The sequence below is a fragment of the Pangasianodon hypophthalmus genome, chromosome 29 (assembly GCF_027358585.1).
Source record: "Pangasianodon hypophthalmus isolate fPanHyp1 chromosome 29, fPanHyp1.pri, whole genome shotgun sequence".
Taxonomy (NCBI): Eukaryota; Metazoa; Chordata; class Actinopteri; order Siluriformes; family Pangasiidae; genus Pangasianodon; species Pangasianodon hypophthalmus.
In genome coordinates, this window is record NC_069738.1 from 10,659,174 (window position 1) to 10,677,595 (window position 18,422).

Sequence of the window (18,422 nt, forward strand, 5' to 3'; positions counted from 1 at the left end):
GAGTGAGTGTGAGCGACAGAGAGAGCAGAGTGAATGGGGAGAGAGCATGAGAGTGAGTGAGTGCGGAACAGAGTGATCTAAATCAGAGTGAGCATGAGATTGAGTGTGTGCATAGGAGTGAGCATGATCGCATTAGTGAGTGTGAAAGTGTGTGCAAGACTGAGCGTGTGAGGAAGAGAATGAGAGAGAGGAAAAGACAGCCAGAGTTAGTGCGAGTGACAGAGTGAGTGAGACAGTGAGCTTGAGTGTGAGCAAGTGAGGAAGAGCGTGAAAGAGTGAGACAGAGTGAGAGCGTGAGCAGCAGAGAGAACAGAGTGAGCATGAGAGAGCGAGAGTAAGTGATAAATTATGTGGGAAAAAAACATGAGAAACCAGAAAGTGCATCGTCCTCTATCCTGAAGACTCCCGTGGCTCCCGAGACTCCCGAGTCTGTTTTCTTTGTAACACGATTTTTTAATCTGTTCTTTTTGATTATGTAGAGCGTCCATTATATACAAGTCCCTGTGAATGAGCAGCTACTGTAAAAGCGATAACGTATTAGAACATTAAAAGAATCATCTGAATTACAGCTGACACTACTGTCCGAGCTGCTCTTACAGAAAATTAATCAACACCTTCTGACCAATCAGATTCGAGAACGCTGTGGTGCAACTGAATCACTTTCTTATTTGTGATGAGCAGTCTAACTGCTGAACTAAGAAAGATAAAGAGAGAGAAGGAAAGAAAGAGAGAATATGCAAATGTCCTTTCGGGATCCCACATTGTTTCCCTTTAGCCAGCTGAGAGATTCTTATCCAAACAGCAGCAGAGCCATGATGAAATGATACGGCAGTTAAAAACCAGTGGAGCACGCCGAGCAGAGGAGCCGATATAACGTCTCTGCTGTGCTGCTATTTACAAACTCTTCCAGCATGGCTGTCGCGTTCAATTAATTAGCCGTCGTCAGGGTGACCAAAGTGATTAAAATGAGAGGAAATAGCTGTGAAATGTCAACAACGCCCTCCTTTCAGTGCAATGCCAAATTATTCCTCTCAAAAAGCAAAAGCCTTCGTTTCCATTGGGCTTTACACACGCTTCAGAATCTGGGAGAGAGGGGGTTAAACGCCAGCGCTGCGCTTCAACAATGTCACACTCAGCAAACACGCCTGGATCAAACCCAACTGTATAACAAGGAGCATTCCAGGGTTCACACACACTCACCTCACATCCAACGCCTCCGCACCATCTAACAGACAGCGCCGTTTCACTCTGCCACAGAGATTAACACGTTCTGATGGTAATTAGAGCAGACGCTCGTGGACAAAAAGTGTATTTAAGCTCACAGCGTAACAAACCTTCTGCTGAGTAGGGGTGTTACGGTTTGAAATATTCACAGTAATCAACAAAAATATCACAAATTCACGGTATTAAATAAAAAAAAAAATCATTGCACACATTTTTGTATACAGGGCTGGGTGATATAACGATATAATAATATTGATTGTGATCAATTATGTTGCAATATGCTTTTTAGAGATATGGGAATATCACTGTTAAATTTTTGTTAAACGTTTTTTATATATTTACAAACTAACTGGAAGCAGCTGATGTAAAAATTTTGTTTTCAGTGTTAATTTTTTTTTCTATCTTTTAAAATGTATCTTTTAAAATCTAAAAAAAAAATTATAAATTTGTTTAATAATGATATTTATAACAGTTTCCAAAATGCAGCACTGATGTATTGCTGTCAGTTCGTGAGTAAACCTACATCACGGATCATCCAAATGGCGTCAGGAATCGTGATATTTTTGCCATATCTCCCGAAAAAAAAAAAAAAATAAATCATGCATGAGATCAGAGAAAACATATCGGATATCGGATCATGTAACAAATGGCAAAGGTTTTAATTGGATTTGGAAAAGAAATGTATTTTTTGGAAGTGGAAACATTTATATGTAAAGAAACTTGACTGTTTGTTTGTTTTTTTTTTTGTTTTTTTACTTTCGTTAGAATAGATTTTATTAAATTTATACTTGATTATATTTACAAAGTAACTGACTTTTGGTTTGTAGTTTTTAAAGAAAACAATATCAGATGGATATCGATAGTCAAGGTTTCTGTACCATCTCTATTTGTACATATAACAAAAACCAAAAAGAAACAAAAATCTCAAACCCCTTATTGTTTTTTCCCCCCAGCGAGATATTTCCGAGATCGACTTTTCACTGAACTATTTAAATTTAGAGACTAAGATAGTTTACTGAAAGACTTTTCGGTAAATAATCTAAGACGAATTATTACTGAAAATTATTGTTAAAAACTTCTTGTTATATAACAAAGAAAAGCATATAATCAATGATATGGTGAAGTTTTCTGTTAGAAGACGTTTATTTAACATTTGTTCGAGGGAGTCTCGAGTGGCAGTGCTCTTTCATTTTCCAGACACGTGAGTTACTTTATCGCAGCGATAAACTGACGTTCCCTCACCAGCCTCTCTTTTTTCTCTCTGTTGAAGCTAATGAAACAAGACAAAACAAAACAAACAAAAAAAAAACAGAAAGAAGAACCTCCAGTCCTGAAGACTCGAGTCTCAGGGATGTTCCGTAACATTAAATTTAACTATAAAAAATGTTAAAAATTAATGTCGTTGTTCATTAATAAATTAAGAATTGTAGGCATTGGCAAATCACTGTAGTATAATAGGAATATTATCTCAAATATTATCTTTTGAATTCAAATTCCGAAACCCGCATCCCGCATCCTTGTACGCGAACTCTAGGATCTACCGCGGCTGGTTTGACCGTGGTGAAGAAATGGAGGCTGCTGTTGTTTGGTTAAGGAGGAGTCCAGACGGAGGAGGTTGTGAAATCTTTGGGCAGATACAAAAGGGATGAGAATCAGAGGAATAAGGAAGTTGATCGGGTAGAAGGTGATAGACAGAACTGCATTTTAAGTGTTACTGCGAGGTAAGTGTCAGATTCTACACTGTGACTAAGCATGAAACCGTGACGCTCTAACAACCCTAACGGTGAGGGAGGAAATCCAAGCGGAAGCTCTTAAGTGAGGCTTCTTCTCATCTGGAGATACAGTGTGCAAGTGTGTGTGTGTGTGTGTGTGTGTGTGTGCTGTTAGTCATGAGGATCCTAAACGCAGTCATGATATAATCTCTGATCTATCTTCAGGATAGGTTAAACACATACTTTCGGGAGGATTTAACATTCCTTCTACATACACAAGCCTCATGAGTTAGGCTTCTGGTGTCATCTCGGGGTGTAAAATCTCGTTCTCCACACCGGAGCGGAGGCAGTTGGATATGAATATAAAAAGACAAGCGTCAGAAAGATTACACACATATCTTCCGTCAGAGTGGCCGCATCGATGCGCTCTGACACTTGTGTGAACGCAGCGAGCACTCGACATGCGGCTTGTCTCAGAATCCTTATGAGCGGCCAGGAGAAGCTTCACATTAAATTATCGCACAAAATGGAGCTCTAGAGAAGCGCATTCTTCTCCATCCCGTCTTTCTGTGAGAGACAACGCAGACCGTGAACAGTATCCATGCATGACGAATCAAATTTACAGCTCAAACCTGTTGCCCAGCCTAATACAACCTCTCACACACACACACACACACACACACACACACACACACACACCCTAAGCCTGAATGGACTCGTAAGGGCAATCGGACAAATTGTGGCGAGCTATTCCTTGCAACTACACGTCTTCGCAGCGCCGCCCACATAAGATCATCATGGAGGTTAATCACTTTTGGACCAAAGTCAACATTCAGGTGCGAAGAAGGAAAAAAAAAAAAAAGAGAGAAACAGCTGAGAGGCACTTTAACTACAGAATTCTTAAGCCTGAAGCATTTCACAAATGAATGTAGGCAGTAATTGGCTGATGTGGTATCATGTGTGTGTGATAAACTCATAAATAAACGCTCAGAAATGAAAAAGAAATTGAGCATGTCAGTGGTTATATACAAAAAGAAACTCTCGTAAGGGTCCGGTTACATAAAATTCCTTGCTTACATAGGAACTAACATCTACCTTCCAATGTGTAGCCAATAACGATCAGTTTATGGCTTATAAATAAGACAATTCGAAGTGGTTATGTTTTGTTTCATAGTGACGCTTCACGTTACCACTTCTGACTAGAGCCATAGATGAGACGTCTATTCTGGATCTGGCGCCGAAGGAATAAACGCATATTTCTGTTCATTCATGTTTAAACATTGTTTTCATTGTCAGCTTTTTTTTTTAAACAAGCTATACTGTCGGTTTGCTTCTCAGACCAGAAAATGAAAAAAATCTCTAAAAGTCTGTAAAAACTCTCAGCTTTTTTGACTTAATGTCTTGCTCTGAAGCTAGGGTTAGAGTTAGCTAGTCTCTGATCCAATGAGCTGCTTTCAGCTAAATGAAAGCTAGCTAGATAGATAGATGGACAGACAGACAGACTTTATTGTTCCCCAGGGGGAAATTTGGAAGATAGATTACACAAGCTGGAAAAGAGGATCCGCAACAGAAGCTGAGCTGGTTCATGTTTAGAAAATGAGAGTCACTGCCTTACAGCTGTTTTTCCTTCATACCCTTATTGTTTTTTTCCACCTACTTATTTCAGTTCGCCAAAATACTTTGCCAGTTGACGACCCCAGAACTAGAGCATTGTTTTACACTTCCCTTCTATGTATTACGCTATAGCCACATAGCCTGTGACTAGGACTTATGTATGCTGTGAGCATCTAAAAGAGAACTGACTGAATCAGATGATGTGGAAGATATGACTTGCAGACGATATTCGCAGTTCATTTGCGCTGCATATTCATGAGTAAGTAGAGGAGAGATCTTGACGTGCCATGATACAGCTCTTGATACAGCTCAAAAAAAAAAAAAAAAAAAAAAATCACCTTGCTAAAATTTCCAAACATCCACCAAGGTGTAAAACCAACAGCATTAAATGTTTCACAGGCACGCAGTCCTACCTGCAGTTTGGAGGAGGGTCAAGAGTGATCTCCGCTAGCTCCTTCTGAATCCTGCAGGAAAGAGAACTAAGTTTTAGAGAACAAATACATTTATTTATACATAGAGGTCCTACTGTAAACAAGATCCTGGTTTCAACAGGCTTATTATTATTATTATTATTATTATTATTATTATTACAGTAATACTCCAGCGTTCTCTACCTAATCCACTTTATCTGTTGCATATATCATTATCACAGTCATTTCAACATGTTTCCTTGTACTGAGAAGGCAACGGAAAACTCATTACCCATCAAACGTCAGCAAAACTTCATTTTTGTAGAGCAGAATTTGAGCATTATAGATATGAATACCAATATAGATATGAATACAAAAAAAAAAATAAGCGAAAAGAGTAATTAACCAGAATGACTTTTTTACTGTATTAACACCAGTGCTGAAAAATCAGATACATACGGAATAAAACACCTCAGAACACGCGGCTACAGGAAATTAGTCAACGACAGGGTGGTGTGTGGCGTCTCGACACGAAGCGGAGTTACTGTTATCACTCCAAAGTTGATCAGCTTCCTATAACAGCACATTCTGTTTTACCACAGCTGCCAACATTTATCAATTTTTATTTAAAGTGTGACATGTCATACTTTTTATCTGTTTATAGTTACATGTAAATGTTGCTAGTTTCTGTTATCACTTACATTCCCTCACCAGCCTGTCTTATGTTCTCTCTCTTGAAGTAAATAAGACAAAAAAAAAAAAAAAAAAAAAGACATAGCTCTGTCCTACAGACTTCCCCATGGTGGAAAAATTCACCTCTGACTGTTACAAAGCACTGACACCTGATATTCTTTCCAAAAATGCTAAATAAAGATCTCGTTAAAAAAAATTTTTTTTTAAATCTATTTATGTGGAGTATGGGTGGTTTAAGTGAATACAAATAAAAACAGATAATGCATCCTAAATGAATATGAATACAGAGCCGAACTGTAAGATGGAGTATTAGAAAGTTTGCCAGCTTGAGACTGGGTGTGTGCTTTGGGATCCCTGGTATAGACCACGCCCACTTCGGGTTTAAATCCAAATCCAAAATAGACAGTAATATTTTGAGCACTAAACATATGTAGATAGAAATATAGATAATGGCATTGCGTTGCACCCCAATGTGAAGCATCCGCTAGATTCCAACTATCGCGATAGCCATCATGTCTTTCAAGTGTCAAGTGTTTCCTTCTCGCCTGTTTGTATCTTATACTAACCGAAATAAACTGCTTTAGACTTCAGAGCAGAGCAACAAAACCTCTTTCTCAGAAGCTGCTGTTCAACACGCAGCACATGCACATGTAGTTTACATAATTACATACTATTAGTTTAAATAAATTTTATTTACAATGAACTTAGTCTAATTACTTATCACATTTATTTCCAGTCCCAATTCCTCAGTCCCAATTCCCCAGAATTCCTGAGCAAACAAAAACAAAAAACAAACAAACAAACAAAAAAAAACCACGACTCAAAGCTAGCTAGCTCCAGCAATTGCAGCTACAGCCGACTCGTAACTAGCTTCCAGTATTTTTACGATGTAATGATGTAACTTGTATGTGACGTGCGTTACGTATATGTCTGGCCACGCCCCCTTCTCCCCACCCAAAGCCACAGGCAATACTATCATCCACCAGCGATCGTTAGTTGGCACGATAGGACGATGGCATATTACATACACACAATCTCACAAGCTTAGCATCCGCCATACAAAACCACCTTAATCAACACTTTCTGACCAATCGGATTCGAAAATTCACCGCACAACATCTTTGCTAAGACATTCTAGCATGGCTGTTATTCTTAAAGTGTAGCGGTTTATGTTGATGCCCCAACAACTACCTTTGGATTTGATTATTCTGAGTTTGGAGTGAGGAGGTTTTCTGACCTTTTCTCACTACAATACAGCTCGTTGTGTTTTGTTCCCAGTTTTTGCATAAATCTAGCATTCAAAAATATGACTTTTAGATAAAGCAGGATAACATTAAGGTGTGGATCAGGAATACCCCAGAAATAGCTGAGGCATAAATGCCAATCTGGAGAACATTTAGAGAAATTGCTTGTAGAGTTTTTTTTGCAATCTTGCAGGTCTTTATCAAGGCAGCAGGCGAGCACATAAACACGAGCTCCAGAGCAGCAAGAACACGGGACAAGCAAAATCTGCCGCTTACATAATCAAGCAGTAAACTACCGCAGCGCGCACACACACACACACGCACACACGCACACACGCACACACGCACACACGCACACACGCACACACACACACACACACACACACACACACACACACACACACACACACTTCCTCTCTGCTGAGCATGAAACAATGAGGGTCATTATTACCAAACAGTGCTTGACAGTAAAGATATAATAAGCTACCATAACAATAAGGTTTATTAAACATTATCTACACATAAGAAATCTGATGCATTATGAGATATCGATTGTATATTTAGCAATAAAAATGGATTAAATTGCCCAGACGCCACTAGAAAGCCGATGGGGAATCGTCCAGGCTTGGCAGCTTAACGCTGCACTGTATTAAACACCTCTGGTTTGAGCGGCGTTTTGCAAACTGCACTGCTCTGGGTGTAATTTGATAGCAGGTTTTCCTGAGGCGGCACATTTCTGGGTTCCAGGGGCTGGCAGGGGAACGGCTGGAGCGCTGATGATGAGGTTTTATTACGCTGCCCTTTGCCTCACATTTCCAACACGCAGTGCAGCTTCCATGGCCTGCTTCAAACAATCTCACCCAAAGAGTACGTCAACTGATGTCTATTTTTATATCACAGCGCTGCCGAGTTCTTGAATCTGATTGGCCAGAAAATTGTTAATATGGTGAAGCTCTCGGTAAGGTTTATTTATTTAACTTTCAACATTATTGAAAGTTTCTGTAACAGTCACTACATTTTCCGGCACAGGAATTTTCTTTTTCACGTTTCTCAGTAACACGACAGAGTGCGAGGAAAAAAAAAAAAAAAAAAAAAGAGAGAGAGAGACGGTTTATAGCTGCTCTATTGTAACTGATAACATCTTTCACAGATGTTCCACAACATTGAATGTGACTATAAACTGTTAAAAAGCACAATGTTCCATTCATTAATAAATTAAACATTATAATCGTTGGCAAGTTGCTGCTGTATAAGAGGAATAAAACGTCAGGAAAATAATCAACACCAGGTTGGTGTGATGTGGGTTAACACCCTGAAGTTTTACTTCTTACTCACAAGTAAAAACCACTGAAAGATTTAAAAAGATTTGTTTCTGTTTTCAGCTCCAGTGAAGAGGAGGGCAAGTGGCAGAATGAGTGTTCATAGTAAACACTCCCTCTCTCTCCTCTCATTCTCTCTCCTCTCACTCTCACTCTCCTCTCATTCACCCTCCTCTCCTTTACACTCTCCTCTCAGTCTCTCTCCTCTCCTTTACACTCTCCTCTCATTCTCACTCCTCTCCTTTACACCCTCCTCTCCTTTACACCCTCCTCTCCTTTACACCCTCCTCTCATTCACCCTCCTCTCCTTTACACTCTCCTCTCATTCTCACTCCTCTCCTTTACACTCTCCTCTCATTCACCCTCCTCTCCTTTACACTCTCCTCTCATTCACCCTCCTCTCCTTTACACTCTCCTCTCATTCTCACTCCTCTCCTTTACACCCTCCTCTCCTTTACACCCTCCTCTCATTCACCCTCCTCTCCTTTACACTCTCCTCTCATTCTCACTCCTCTCCTTTACACTCTCCTCTCATTCACCCTCCTCTCCTTTACACTCTCTTCTCATTCTCACTCCTCTCCTTTACACTCTCCTCTCATTCTCACTCCTCTCCTTTACACTCTCCTCTCATTCTCACTCCTCTCCTTTACACTCTCCTCTCATTCTCACTCCTCTCCTTTACACCCTCCTCTCCTTTACACCCTCCTCTCCTTTACACCCTCCTCTCCTTTACACCCTCCTCTCATTCACTCTCCTCTCCTTTACACTCTCCTCTCATTCTCACTCCTCTCCTTTACACTCTCCTCTCATTCACTCTCCTCTCCTTTACACTCTCCTCTCATTCTCACTCCTCTCCTTTACACTCTCCTCTCATTCACCCTCCTCTCCTTTACACTCTCTTCTCATTCTCACTCCTCTCCTTTACACTCTCCTCTCATTCTCACTCCTCTCCTTTACACTCTCCTCTCATTCTCACTCCTCTCCTTTACACTCTCCTCTCATTCTCACTCCTCTCCTTTACACCCTCCTCTCATTCACCCTCCTCTCCTTTACACCCTCCTCTCATTCTCACTCTCCTCTCCTTTACACCCTCCTCTCATTCTCACTCCTCTCCTTTACACCCTCCTCTCATTCTCACTCCTCTCCTTTACACTCTCCTCTCATTCTCACTCCTCTCCTTTACACTCTCCTCTCATTCACCCTCCTCTCCTTTACACTCTCCTCTCATTCACCCTCCTCTCCTTTACACTCTCCTCTCATTCTCACTCCTCTCCTTTACACCCTCCTCTCATTCACCCTCCTCTCCTTTACACCCTCCTCTCATTCACCCTCCTCTCCTTTACACTCTCCTCTCATTCTCACTCCTCTCCTTTACACTCTCCTCTCATTCACCCTCCTCTCCTTTACACTCTCCTCTCATTCTCACTCCTCTCCTTTACACTCTCCTCTCAGTCTCTCTCCTCTCCTTTACACCCTCCTCTCAGTCTCTCTCCTCTCCTTTACACCCTCCTCTCATTCACCCTCCTCTCCTTTACACCCTCCTCTCATTCACCCTCCTCTCCTTTACACTCTCCTCTCATTCTCACTCCTCTCCTTTACACCCTCCTCTCATTCACCCTCCTCTCCTTTACACTCTCCTCTCATTCTCACTCCTCTCCTTTACACCCTCCTCTCAGTCTCTCTCCTCTCCTTTACACCCTCCTCTCATTCACCCTCCTCTCCTTTACACCCTCCTCTCATTCACCCTCCTCTCCTTTACACCCTCCTCTCATTCACCCTCCTCTCCTTTACACCCTCCTCTCCTTTACACCCTCCTCTCATTCACCCTCCTCTCCTTTACACTCTCCTCTCATTCACCCTCCTCTCCTTTACACTCTCCTCTCATTCACCCTCCTCTCCTTTACACTCTCCTCTCATTCTCACTCCTCTCCTTTACACTCTCCTCTCATTCTCTCTCCTCTCCTTTACACCCTCCTCTCATTCTCACTCCTCTCCTTTACACCCTCCTCTCCTTTACACTCTCCTCTCATTCTCACTCCTCTCCTTTACACTCTCCTCTCATTCTCACTCCTCTCCTTTACACTCTCCTCTCATTCTCACTCCTCTCCTTTACACTCTCCTCTCATTCTCTCTCCTCTCCTTTACACTCTCCTCTCAGTCTCTCTCCTCTCCTTTACACTCTCCTCTCATTCTCACTCCTCTCCTTTACACTCTCCTCTCATTCACCCTCCTCTCCTTTACACTCTCCTCTCATTCTCACTCCTCTCTTTTACACCCTCCTCTCATTCTCACTCCTCTCCTTTACACCCTCCTCTCATTCTCACTCCTCTCCTTTACACCCTCCTCTCATTCTCACTCCTCTCCTTTACACTCTCCTCTCATTCTCACTCTCCTCTCATTCACCCTCCTCTCATTCTCGCTCCTCTCACTCTCACTCCACTCATTCTCACTCCACTCATTCTCACTCCACTCATTCTCACTCCACTCATTCTCACTCCTCTTCTTTACACTCTCCTCTCTTTTACACTCTCCTCTCATTCTCTCTCCTCTCATACACCCTCCTCTCCTTTACACCCTCCTCTCATTCTCACTCCTCTCATTCTCACTCCTCTCATTCTCACTCCTCTCATTCTCGCTCCTCTTCTTTACACTCTCCTCACTTTTACACTCTCCTCTCATTCTCCCTCCTCTTCCTTACACTCCCTTCTTCCTTACACTCTCCTCTCATTCTCTCTCCCTCACATTCGCTCCTCTCCCTTACACTCTCCTCTCCTTCTCCCTCTTCTCCCACTCATCTCTTTCACTCTCCTCAATCTTCTCTCTCCTCTCTCCCTCTCGCTTAATGGAGCAAACTACACTCAGATGGTCATCCTGACCAGGAGAGAGTGGTTATTGAAGGTGCATGACTCAATGGTCGTCAATATATCTGCATTAACATATCAATTATTAATACAGTATTAATCACTGTATGGGGAAACACTGCTTTGTACAAAGTGTGATCTAGCTGACATGCTTCTAGAAAATACTCATAGCTGTGACCCACCTCTTGGCACTGGTAGAGAGTTTAGCAGGTGTCTTGCTGGAGAACTTGGCCTCCTTTTTCTTTGGAGGAGCCTGTTCCCTCTCTCTCTCCCTCTCCCTTTCCTCAGGCTGCACCGACGGGGCTACGTCTCTCTGTTCGGCGTCAGAACTGCCTCCGCTCGTATTGGGACTGTCATCGGGCCTCGGCTGGACCTCACTGGACATTCTGATGGGTGGAGAGCAAAACAAACAAAAATAAAAAAAATTATTGACATTTTCTAAAATGAAACTCACTGACACAGTTAAACCAGAGCACCTTGAACCAAAGTTTCACACTTGTCCTAATATCTAGTATTAAAACATACACTATTACATGACATACAAACATAAACTGGTGTGCAAATGGACCTGTCAGAGCTCACACACATTTTTTAGACGTTAGATATAAAGAAATAATGTAGATATGAAAGCAAAATGTCTATGCAGCAAAGGAGCTGCTGCAAGATCTGAATACCAGATAAGGGATTTTAAAAATAGCTGCTGATGGAGTTATGAAACATCCTGCCAAAAATGCAACGCTTGCCCAAATGGTCAAATATGATTATTAGTAGTCAATGTGTCATTGACACGTGTCATCAACTTGTCATCAACGTGTCATCAACGTGTCATCAATATGTCATCAACGTGTCGTCACGGACCAGATATGGCTCTAAAAATAATGTAGCCTACTCGTGTTATTAAATAAGCCATCCTTACACGCGTAAGGTGTTTAAAGGTCACAAGCTCGGATATTGCTCCAGAAGGAGATGATCACACAGGAGCTTCTCACTAAGGTCTGACTATAAACTCAAACCGTGGAGAACAGAAAGGGCACGTTTCAAATCTTTTCATTATTACTCCACTGTGATGGCATTAATCAGACGCATATGACATTATGTGTGGTTTTCACATGGGGGAATAAGTGTGAAAAGAGGAAAACTTATGCTCCGTGCAATAAAACCTGAATGAGGAAATGTGAGATCCCTTTTGTTTTAAAAAACGAAAAAGGATAAGTGTATTGAATCAGCAGGGTGCTGACAGCTGACACAGTGATCAAAGATATTAGCCCAATACCGTCCACTTTATTAGGAACACGAATTAGGAGCATAAAATCATGCAGATACAGGTCAAGAGCTTCCGGTAATGTTCACATCAAGCATCAGAATGCGGAAAAAATTGATATCAGTGACTCTGACTGTGGCATGGGGCTGGTTTGAGTATTAAAAAAAAATTTTAAAAATCACACACAACTGTGTCTAAAAACAAAAAAACATCCAGTGAGCAGCAATTCTGCGGCTAGACACGCTTTCTCGATGAGAAAAGTCAGAAGAGAATGGCCAAACGATAACTTAAATAACCACTCTTTACAACCGTGTTGAGCAGAAAAGCATCTCAGGACACACAAATGACATGGATGGCCTACAACAGAAGAAGAGCACATCGAGTTCCACTCCTGTCAGCCAAGAACAGGAATCTGAGGCTACAGTGGGCACAGGATCACCGAATCTCACCAGCTGAAGATGAGAAAAACATCTCCTGGTCTTTTTCCAATCTTCAACTGTGGCTACGCTGCTGGAATAAGTGGACTTGTGTTTGTTTTTTCAGCCACTGGAATAATCGTTAGAGGAGTTGCACGCCAGGTTGAATGCACGAGAGAAAGTCTAAGCATAATAACACATTTTAAAATGCATCACTTTTTAAAGATTATATTAGAACAGAATTTTAATAATGCTTATAGATAAACAGACTTATGGTTACGCTGCTCGGTGAAATTTTCAGTTCTTAACTCCACAAGAGTTGAGTATGTTATCTTGGTTAAAGATAAAGTCTCGTTAAATAATCATACAAAATATACATTTTTTATTTGTAGAGTGCTTTGAACAGCAAATCTTTAGTGCTACATGACAGTGTTAAGCACATGTTAATGCAAAATGTAATATATACACTTTTTTCTTCTTTTTTTTAAACAACGGTGTCAAATACACCATTGACCTCAGACAGATATCGTGACTGAGCTTGATTAGGAAAGCCAGAAAATGTCCCTGAATTTCCACTTGCTGAATTTATAGCAGTTGACCTGTATGAATGAAAGTCAACTCCTATTCCGTGAATTTTTATAACCTGAATTATCACGACCCGAATTTCAAAGAGGCTAATTCAGACCTGGAGTATCTGAATAGTCGTGGCTTCCAGTAATAGAAAATTATATATGTGATTTCTGTCACGCATCACGCATCATAAATTCAGGATCTGCTGAGTTTTAACACTTTTCTGAACAACACTAATGAAAATGTACGTTGGTTTTGTTTTCAGAAAATTCATTTTCACTAACCGCTTTATCCTGGTCAGAGCTGCAGTGGAGACGGAGACGGAGAATACTTCGGGAACACACAGAGAGGCAGATCTACACCTACACACACACTCCCACACACAGACACCCTCACACACCCACACACACCCACACACACACACACACCCGCGCACACACCTGCACACCCACCCACCCACACACACACTCCCACGTGCGCACACATTCCCACACACAGCCACCCCACACACACACCTGCGCACACACACCCACCCTCACACACACCCTCACACACACCCTCACACACACCCTCACACACACCCTCACACACACCCTCACACACACCCTCACACACACACCCTCACACACATCTAGGTGCAATTTAGAGTAACCAATTCACATACTGGCGTGTTTTTAGAACAAGCACAGAAACTCAACACAGACGCACCTGAGCTCAGGATCGAACCACTGACCTTGGAGCTGCAAAGCGGAAACGCTACCAAGTGTTGATCTAAAAAGTATTTTTTCTTTCTTTCTTTTTTTTTTTTACACACACATTCAGTCAGATTTCTTGCTATAGACATCACCTTGCTGGACTTCTGTAGTGACAGCAGGTTTATGTGAAGCGTTCAGTCCTAAAGCTTTCAATGATACAGTGTTTTACACGGTTTAAATACAAAACTCTTCACACATAAAGACATGGCCAGTTCAGTAAAGGAGTGATAACTCTCCGTAGTGTGACTTTCTTAGATTAATACGAACTGTAACGGCTTGTCATCATTGCACAAGACATTACGATGTATTGCATCAACTCCTGTTGAAATCTGTTAATACGCCTCTGAACTCATGGCTTGGTTTGATGTAACATTAAAAGGTTAAAAATAACCTGTGGATGTTTCCAGTGTGAACTGAAGAAAAAGATGGTGGGGGGTGTGTGTGTGTGTGTGTGTGTGTGTGTGTGTGTGTGTGTGTGTGTGTGTGTGTGTGTGTGTGTGTGTGTGTGCGTGCGTGTGAAAGAAAGGGGGTCAAATCTCTGCAGGACATACAGATGAGATCAGATCAGATCAGACTGAATCGTTACACAATGACACAACCAAGTCCGGGATTAATCACGTCACGTGACCTTTAATGCGCCTGATGTGGGGTTTTATTATTATCAGGAAGCCCCCTGATAGCAGCGCCCCCCCCCCTCTGTCCTCGTCACAGGGTTGTTGTTGTTGATGTTGTTGATGTTGTTGTTGTTTTTATTATTATTTAATGTTTTTATCCGAATCTATAACGGATATCCGTGTGGTACCGGTTTGTAGCGTGCGCTGCAACGGAACAGCACAGACTTCTATACACACATTTCATCCTCGTGAGGTGTAAACAAACCTCTCATCAAAACACCAACCAACAATGACACACACACACACATTACACACACACACCATACACACATATATATACATATACATTACACACACACACATTACACATCACACACACACACATAAATATACATACACATTACACACACACAACGCACACATACACATCACACACACATATACATTACACACACACCACACATACACATCACACACACATTACACACACACACATACACACACACACACACATAACGCACACCACACACATCACACACACATACACATTTCACACACACACATACTCATTACATACACACCACACACATTTCACAGGCATATACATACACACACCACACACACACACACACACACACACACACACCACACTCATTACATACACACACGCAGACACAAACGTTGCACACATATTGCACACATACACACGCGCGCGCGCTCACATTACATTCACACCACACACATTACACACTCATTACATACACACACGTAGACACACACACACACACACACACACACACACACACACCCGACGCCTCCAGCTTGACAAAATCATGTTTGTGTACTGAGGGTCACAGACCTGCTTCTTTGTTAACTAGCTTTCAAAACAAATACAACAATAAACACTTCTAATAGCCTCAAGACCGTAAACACCCCCCAACACACACACACACACACACACACACACACACACTCCCCCCTCCCCCCACACAGCTAGCCTGCTCACGCGACACCTCGCTGTATTTATTTACCTGTCAGCGCGTCGGAAATCTCCTCAGTCAGGCGCTAAAGCTCAGCTGTGTGCAGCTCCTCACGGCTGAAATATATATATATATGTGTGTGTGTGTGTGTGTGTGTTATGTAAAAAAGGAAATCCGCTGGCTGTTGTTCGGCGCGTCCGAGTTCGCTGAAGACAGCGAGGAGACTCTGCTGCTGAGAGAGAGCGAGAGAGAGAGAGAGAGAGAGAGAGAGAAGCAAGCGGACCGCCTCCCTCCCTCCCTCCCTCCGCGCGCACACACACACACACGAGCGCGCGCCCGCTCGCTGTGTGTGTGTGTGTGTGTGTGTGTGTGTGTGAGTGAAGCTAAAAGGCTAACTGAAAGGTTTAGGTGCATAGCATAGCACTTAGCATTCATTAGCCGCATTAATAATTATACTAATAAAAGCTCCTGTTAATATCCGGACGATTAAACACAGGAACAGGAATATCTGATGTGTTTACGGCTTGTGGGGACATTTAGCTGGTCACTACAATACAACAAAAACTGAAAAATAAATAAATAAATAAATAATAAGTGGCCAAATGTTTCGCTTTGGTTACTGAGGTTAAGGTTAGAGCTAGGTGTAGCATAGCATTCATTAGCTGCATTAATAGTTCTGTCAGTGGAAAGTCCTCACAAGGATAGTAAGACAAGTGTGTGTGTGTGAGAGAGAGCGAGAGAGAGAGAGAGAAAGAGGTGTGTGTGTGTGAGAGAGAGAGAGAAAGAGGTGTGAGTGTGTGTATGAGAGAGAGAGAGAGAGAAAGAGGTGTGTGTGTGAGAGAGAGAGAAAGAGGTGTGTGTGTGTGTGTGTGTGTGTGTGAGAGAGAGAGAGAGAGAGAGAGAAAGAGGTGTGTGAGAGAGAGAGAGAGAAAGAGGTGTGTGTGTGAGAGAGAGAGAGAGAAAGAGGTGTGTGTGTGTGTGAGAGAGAGAGAGAGAGAGAGAGAGAAAGAGGTGTGTGTGTGAGAGAGAGAGAGAGAGAAAGAGGTGTGTGTGTGAGAGAGAGAGAGAGAGAGAGATCAGGTTTGTTTGTTTACAAAAACCACAGTTTTAAATAAATAAATAGGATAGGAAGGGATGAAGGTTTTGAGCTTAGTTCCCCTGAAGAAAACATTTTTTGTTACAAAAGTTATGACTTTAAAGATAGATAGATAGATAGATAGATAGATAGGTCAGGTACTGATTGCAATGGAAACTCACAAAGACAGTAAGACAAACGCATATGTGTGAGTAAATCAGGTTTGTTTGTTTTTCCTGTTTGTTTGTTTGTTTACAAAAGCCACAGCTTTAAATAAATAAATAGGATAGGAAGGGATGACAGTTTTGAGCTTGGTTCCCATGAAGAAAAAATTTTTTGTTAAAAAAATTATGACTTTTAAAATTAAACAAACAAACAAATAAATAAATAGCATTTATTTGCCACAAGAGCATTAGTGAGGTCAGGTACTGATGTCAATGGAAAGTCCTCACAAGGACAGTAAGACAAACGTGTGTGTGTGTGTGTGTGTGTGTGTGTGTGTGTGTGTGTGTGTGTACTTGCGGAGAGGTAGTAAATAGTGCATCACTAATAAGCTGAAATAGGCCAGAATGATTGACATTCAATTGCTGAAGGCTAAAAGCTCTCACCTTTTAATAAGCCTTAAACCTGTTTCATTCTGTTAACATTAAAGTGGCCTAGGATTGTTAAAAACTTCTAAAAACCCTGGAATGGAAAGACACATTTCATTTCTCATTTTCATTTTTCCTTTTCATTATTCCTTGCTTATTAAACCTATGTAAATGCCCAAAATGAAGTCTTGAGCAGCACACGGGTATTTGAAACAGATATTTTTCTTTACCTGAAGTGGAGTTTTTCGCCTCTCACATATTGATCTGAACTGAATAAACTGTTTTCATCCCCAAGGAGACAATTAGTTACTAGACCATCATTTTCATACAGTCGAGAAGTCATACACACATCAAGAAATGAGGAAAACATGCAGAGAGAAAGGTTCAATAAAATGAGACGGTAATTAAAGAAAATGAGAATGCAGTGCAAACATGATCAAATGTGCATATGCTATGTCTATAGTAGAACTGCAAATAATAATAATAATAATAATAATAATAATAATAATAATAAATGTCAAGGAGGAGTAAAGGACAGACATAGGCCTCAGTCCTGTTACTACACCACTTCACTTCAAGTGTCACTCGAGTTTCCACACTTGTATCATTAAGCACAGAGAGGCCCGAGCTAAACAAGTCCCTGAAGAATGATTTGGCCAGAATGTCACTCAGTCCAGATTTCAACATTATTCCTGTTCTTGCTTTTCCCCTCGGATCCAACTCCTCGTCACCATCATTACTTTATCGAGTCGTTCATCTCTTCTATATCTTTTCTAACACGGTGCCAAGTGTTCTCTCGAAGGACGCAATAGCGTGCTATTCACCGTTTTGCTCACATGGGAATTGGGGTGTTAGGAGTGAGTACATCATGAGAGGCTACTGAGATTGCTCATTAGGTAGAGTGAATAATCAGGCCATTAGAATATAATACAATATAATAAGAGTGGAAAATATGTGTGGCGGCCTGGGAAACCCCTTCACATGGTCATATTTAGAGATATGAATGCGTTTCCTGAACTGAAATGCATTTCTCTGTTCTCACTCTCAGTCAGAAGTAAAGTTATAGCTCTGGTTATTCCCCAAA

At 41.5% G+C, this 18,422-nt stretch overlaps 1 protein-coding gene across 1 annotated transcript in view; it reads right to left on the minus strand.

Annotated features, from left to right (window-relative positions):
• The window catches only part of LOC113543865 (ubiquitin-conjugating enzyme E2 E2), a 61,715-nt gene extending 45,791 nt beyond the window's left edge, over positions 1-15,924 (minus strand). The window contains exons 1-3 of the mRNA XM_034301768.2: positions 15,725-15,924; positions 11,260-11,463; positions 4,964-5,014 (exon numbers count right to left, since the gene is read on the minus strand). Of these exons, the coding sequence (XP_034157659.2) occupies positions 4,964-5,014; positions 11,260-11,462 (254 nt within the window). The 5' untranslated portion in view covers position 11,463; positions 15,725-15,924. The remainder of the gene's footprint in view (positions 1-4,963; positions 5,015-11,259; positions 11,464-15,724) is intronic.
• Between the last annotated feature and the right edge of the window lie 2,498 nt (positions 15,925-18,422).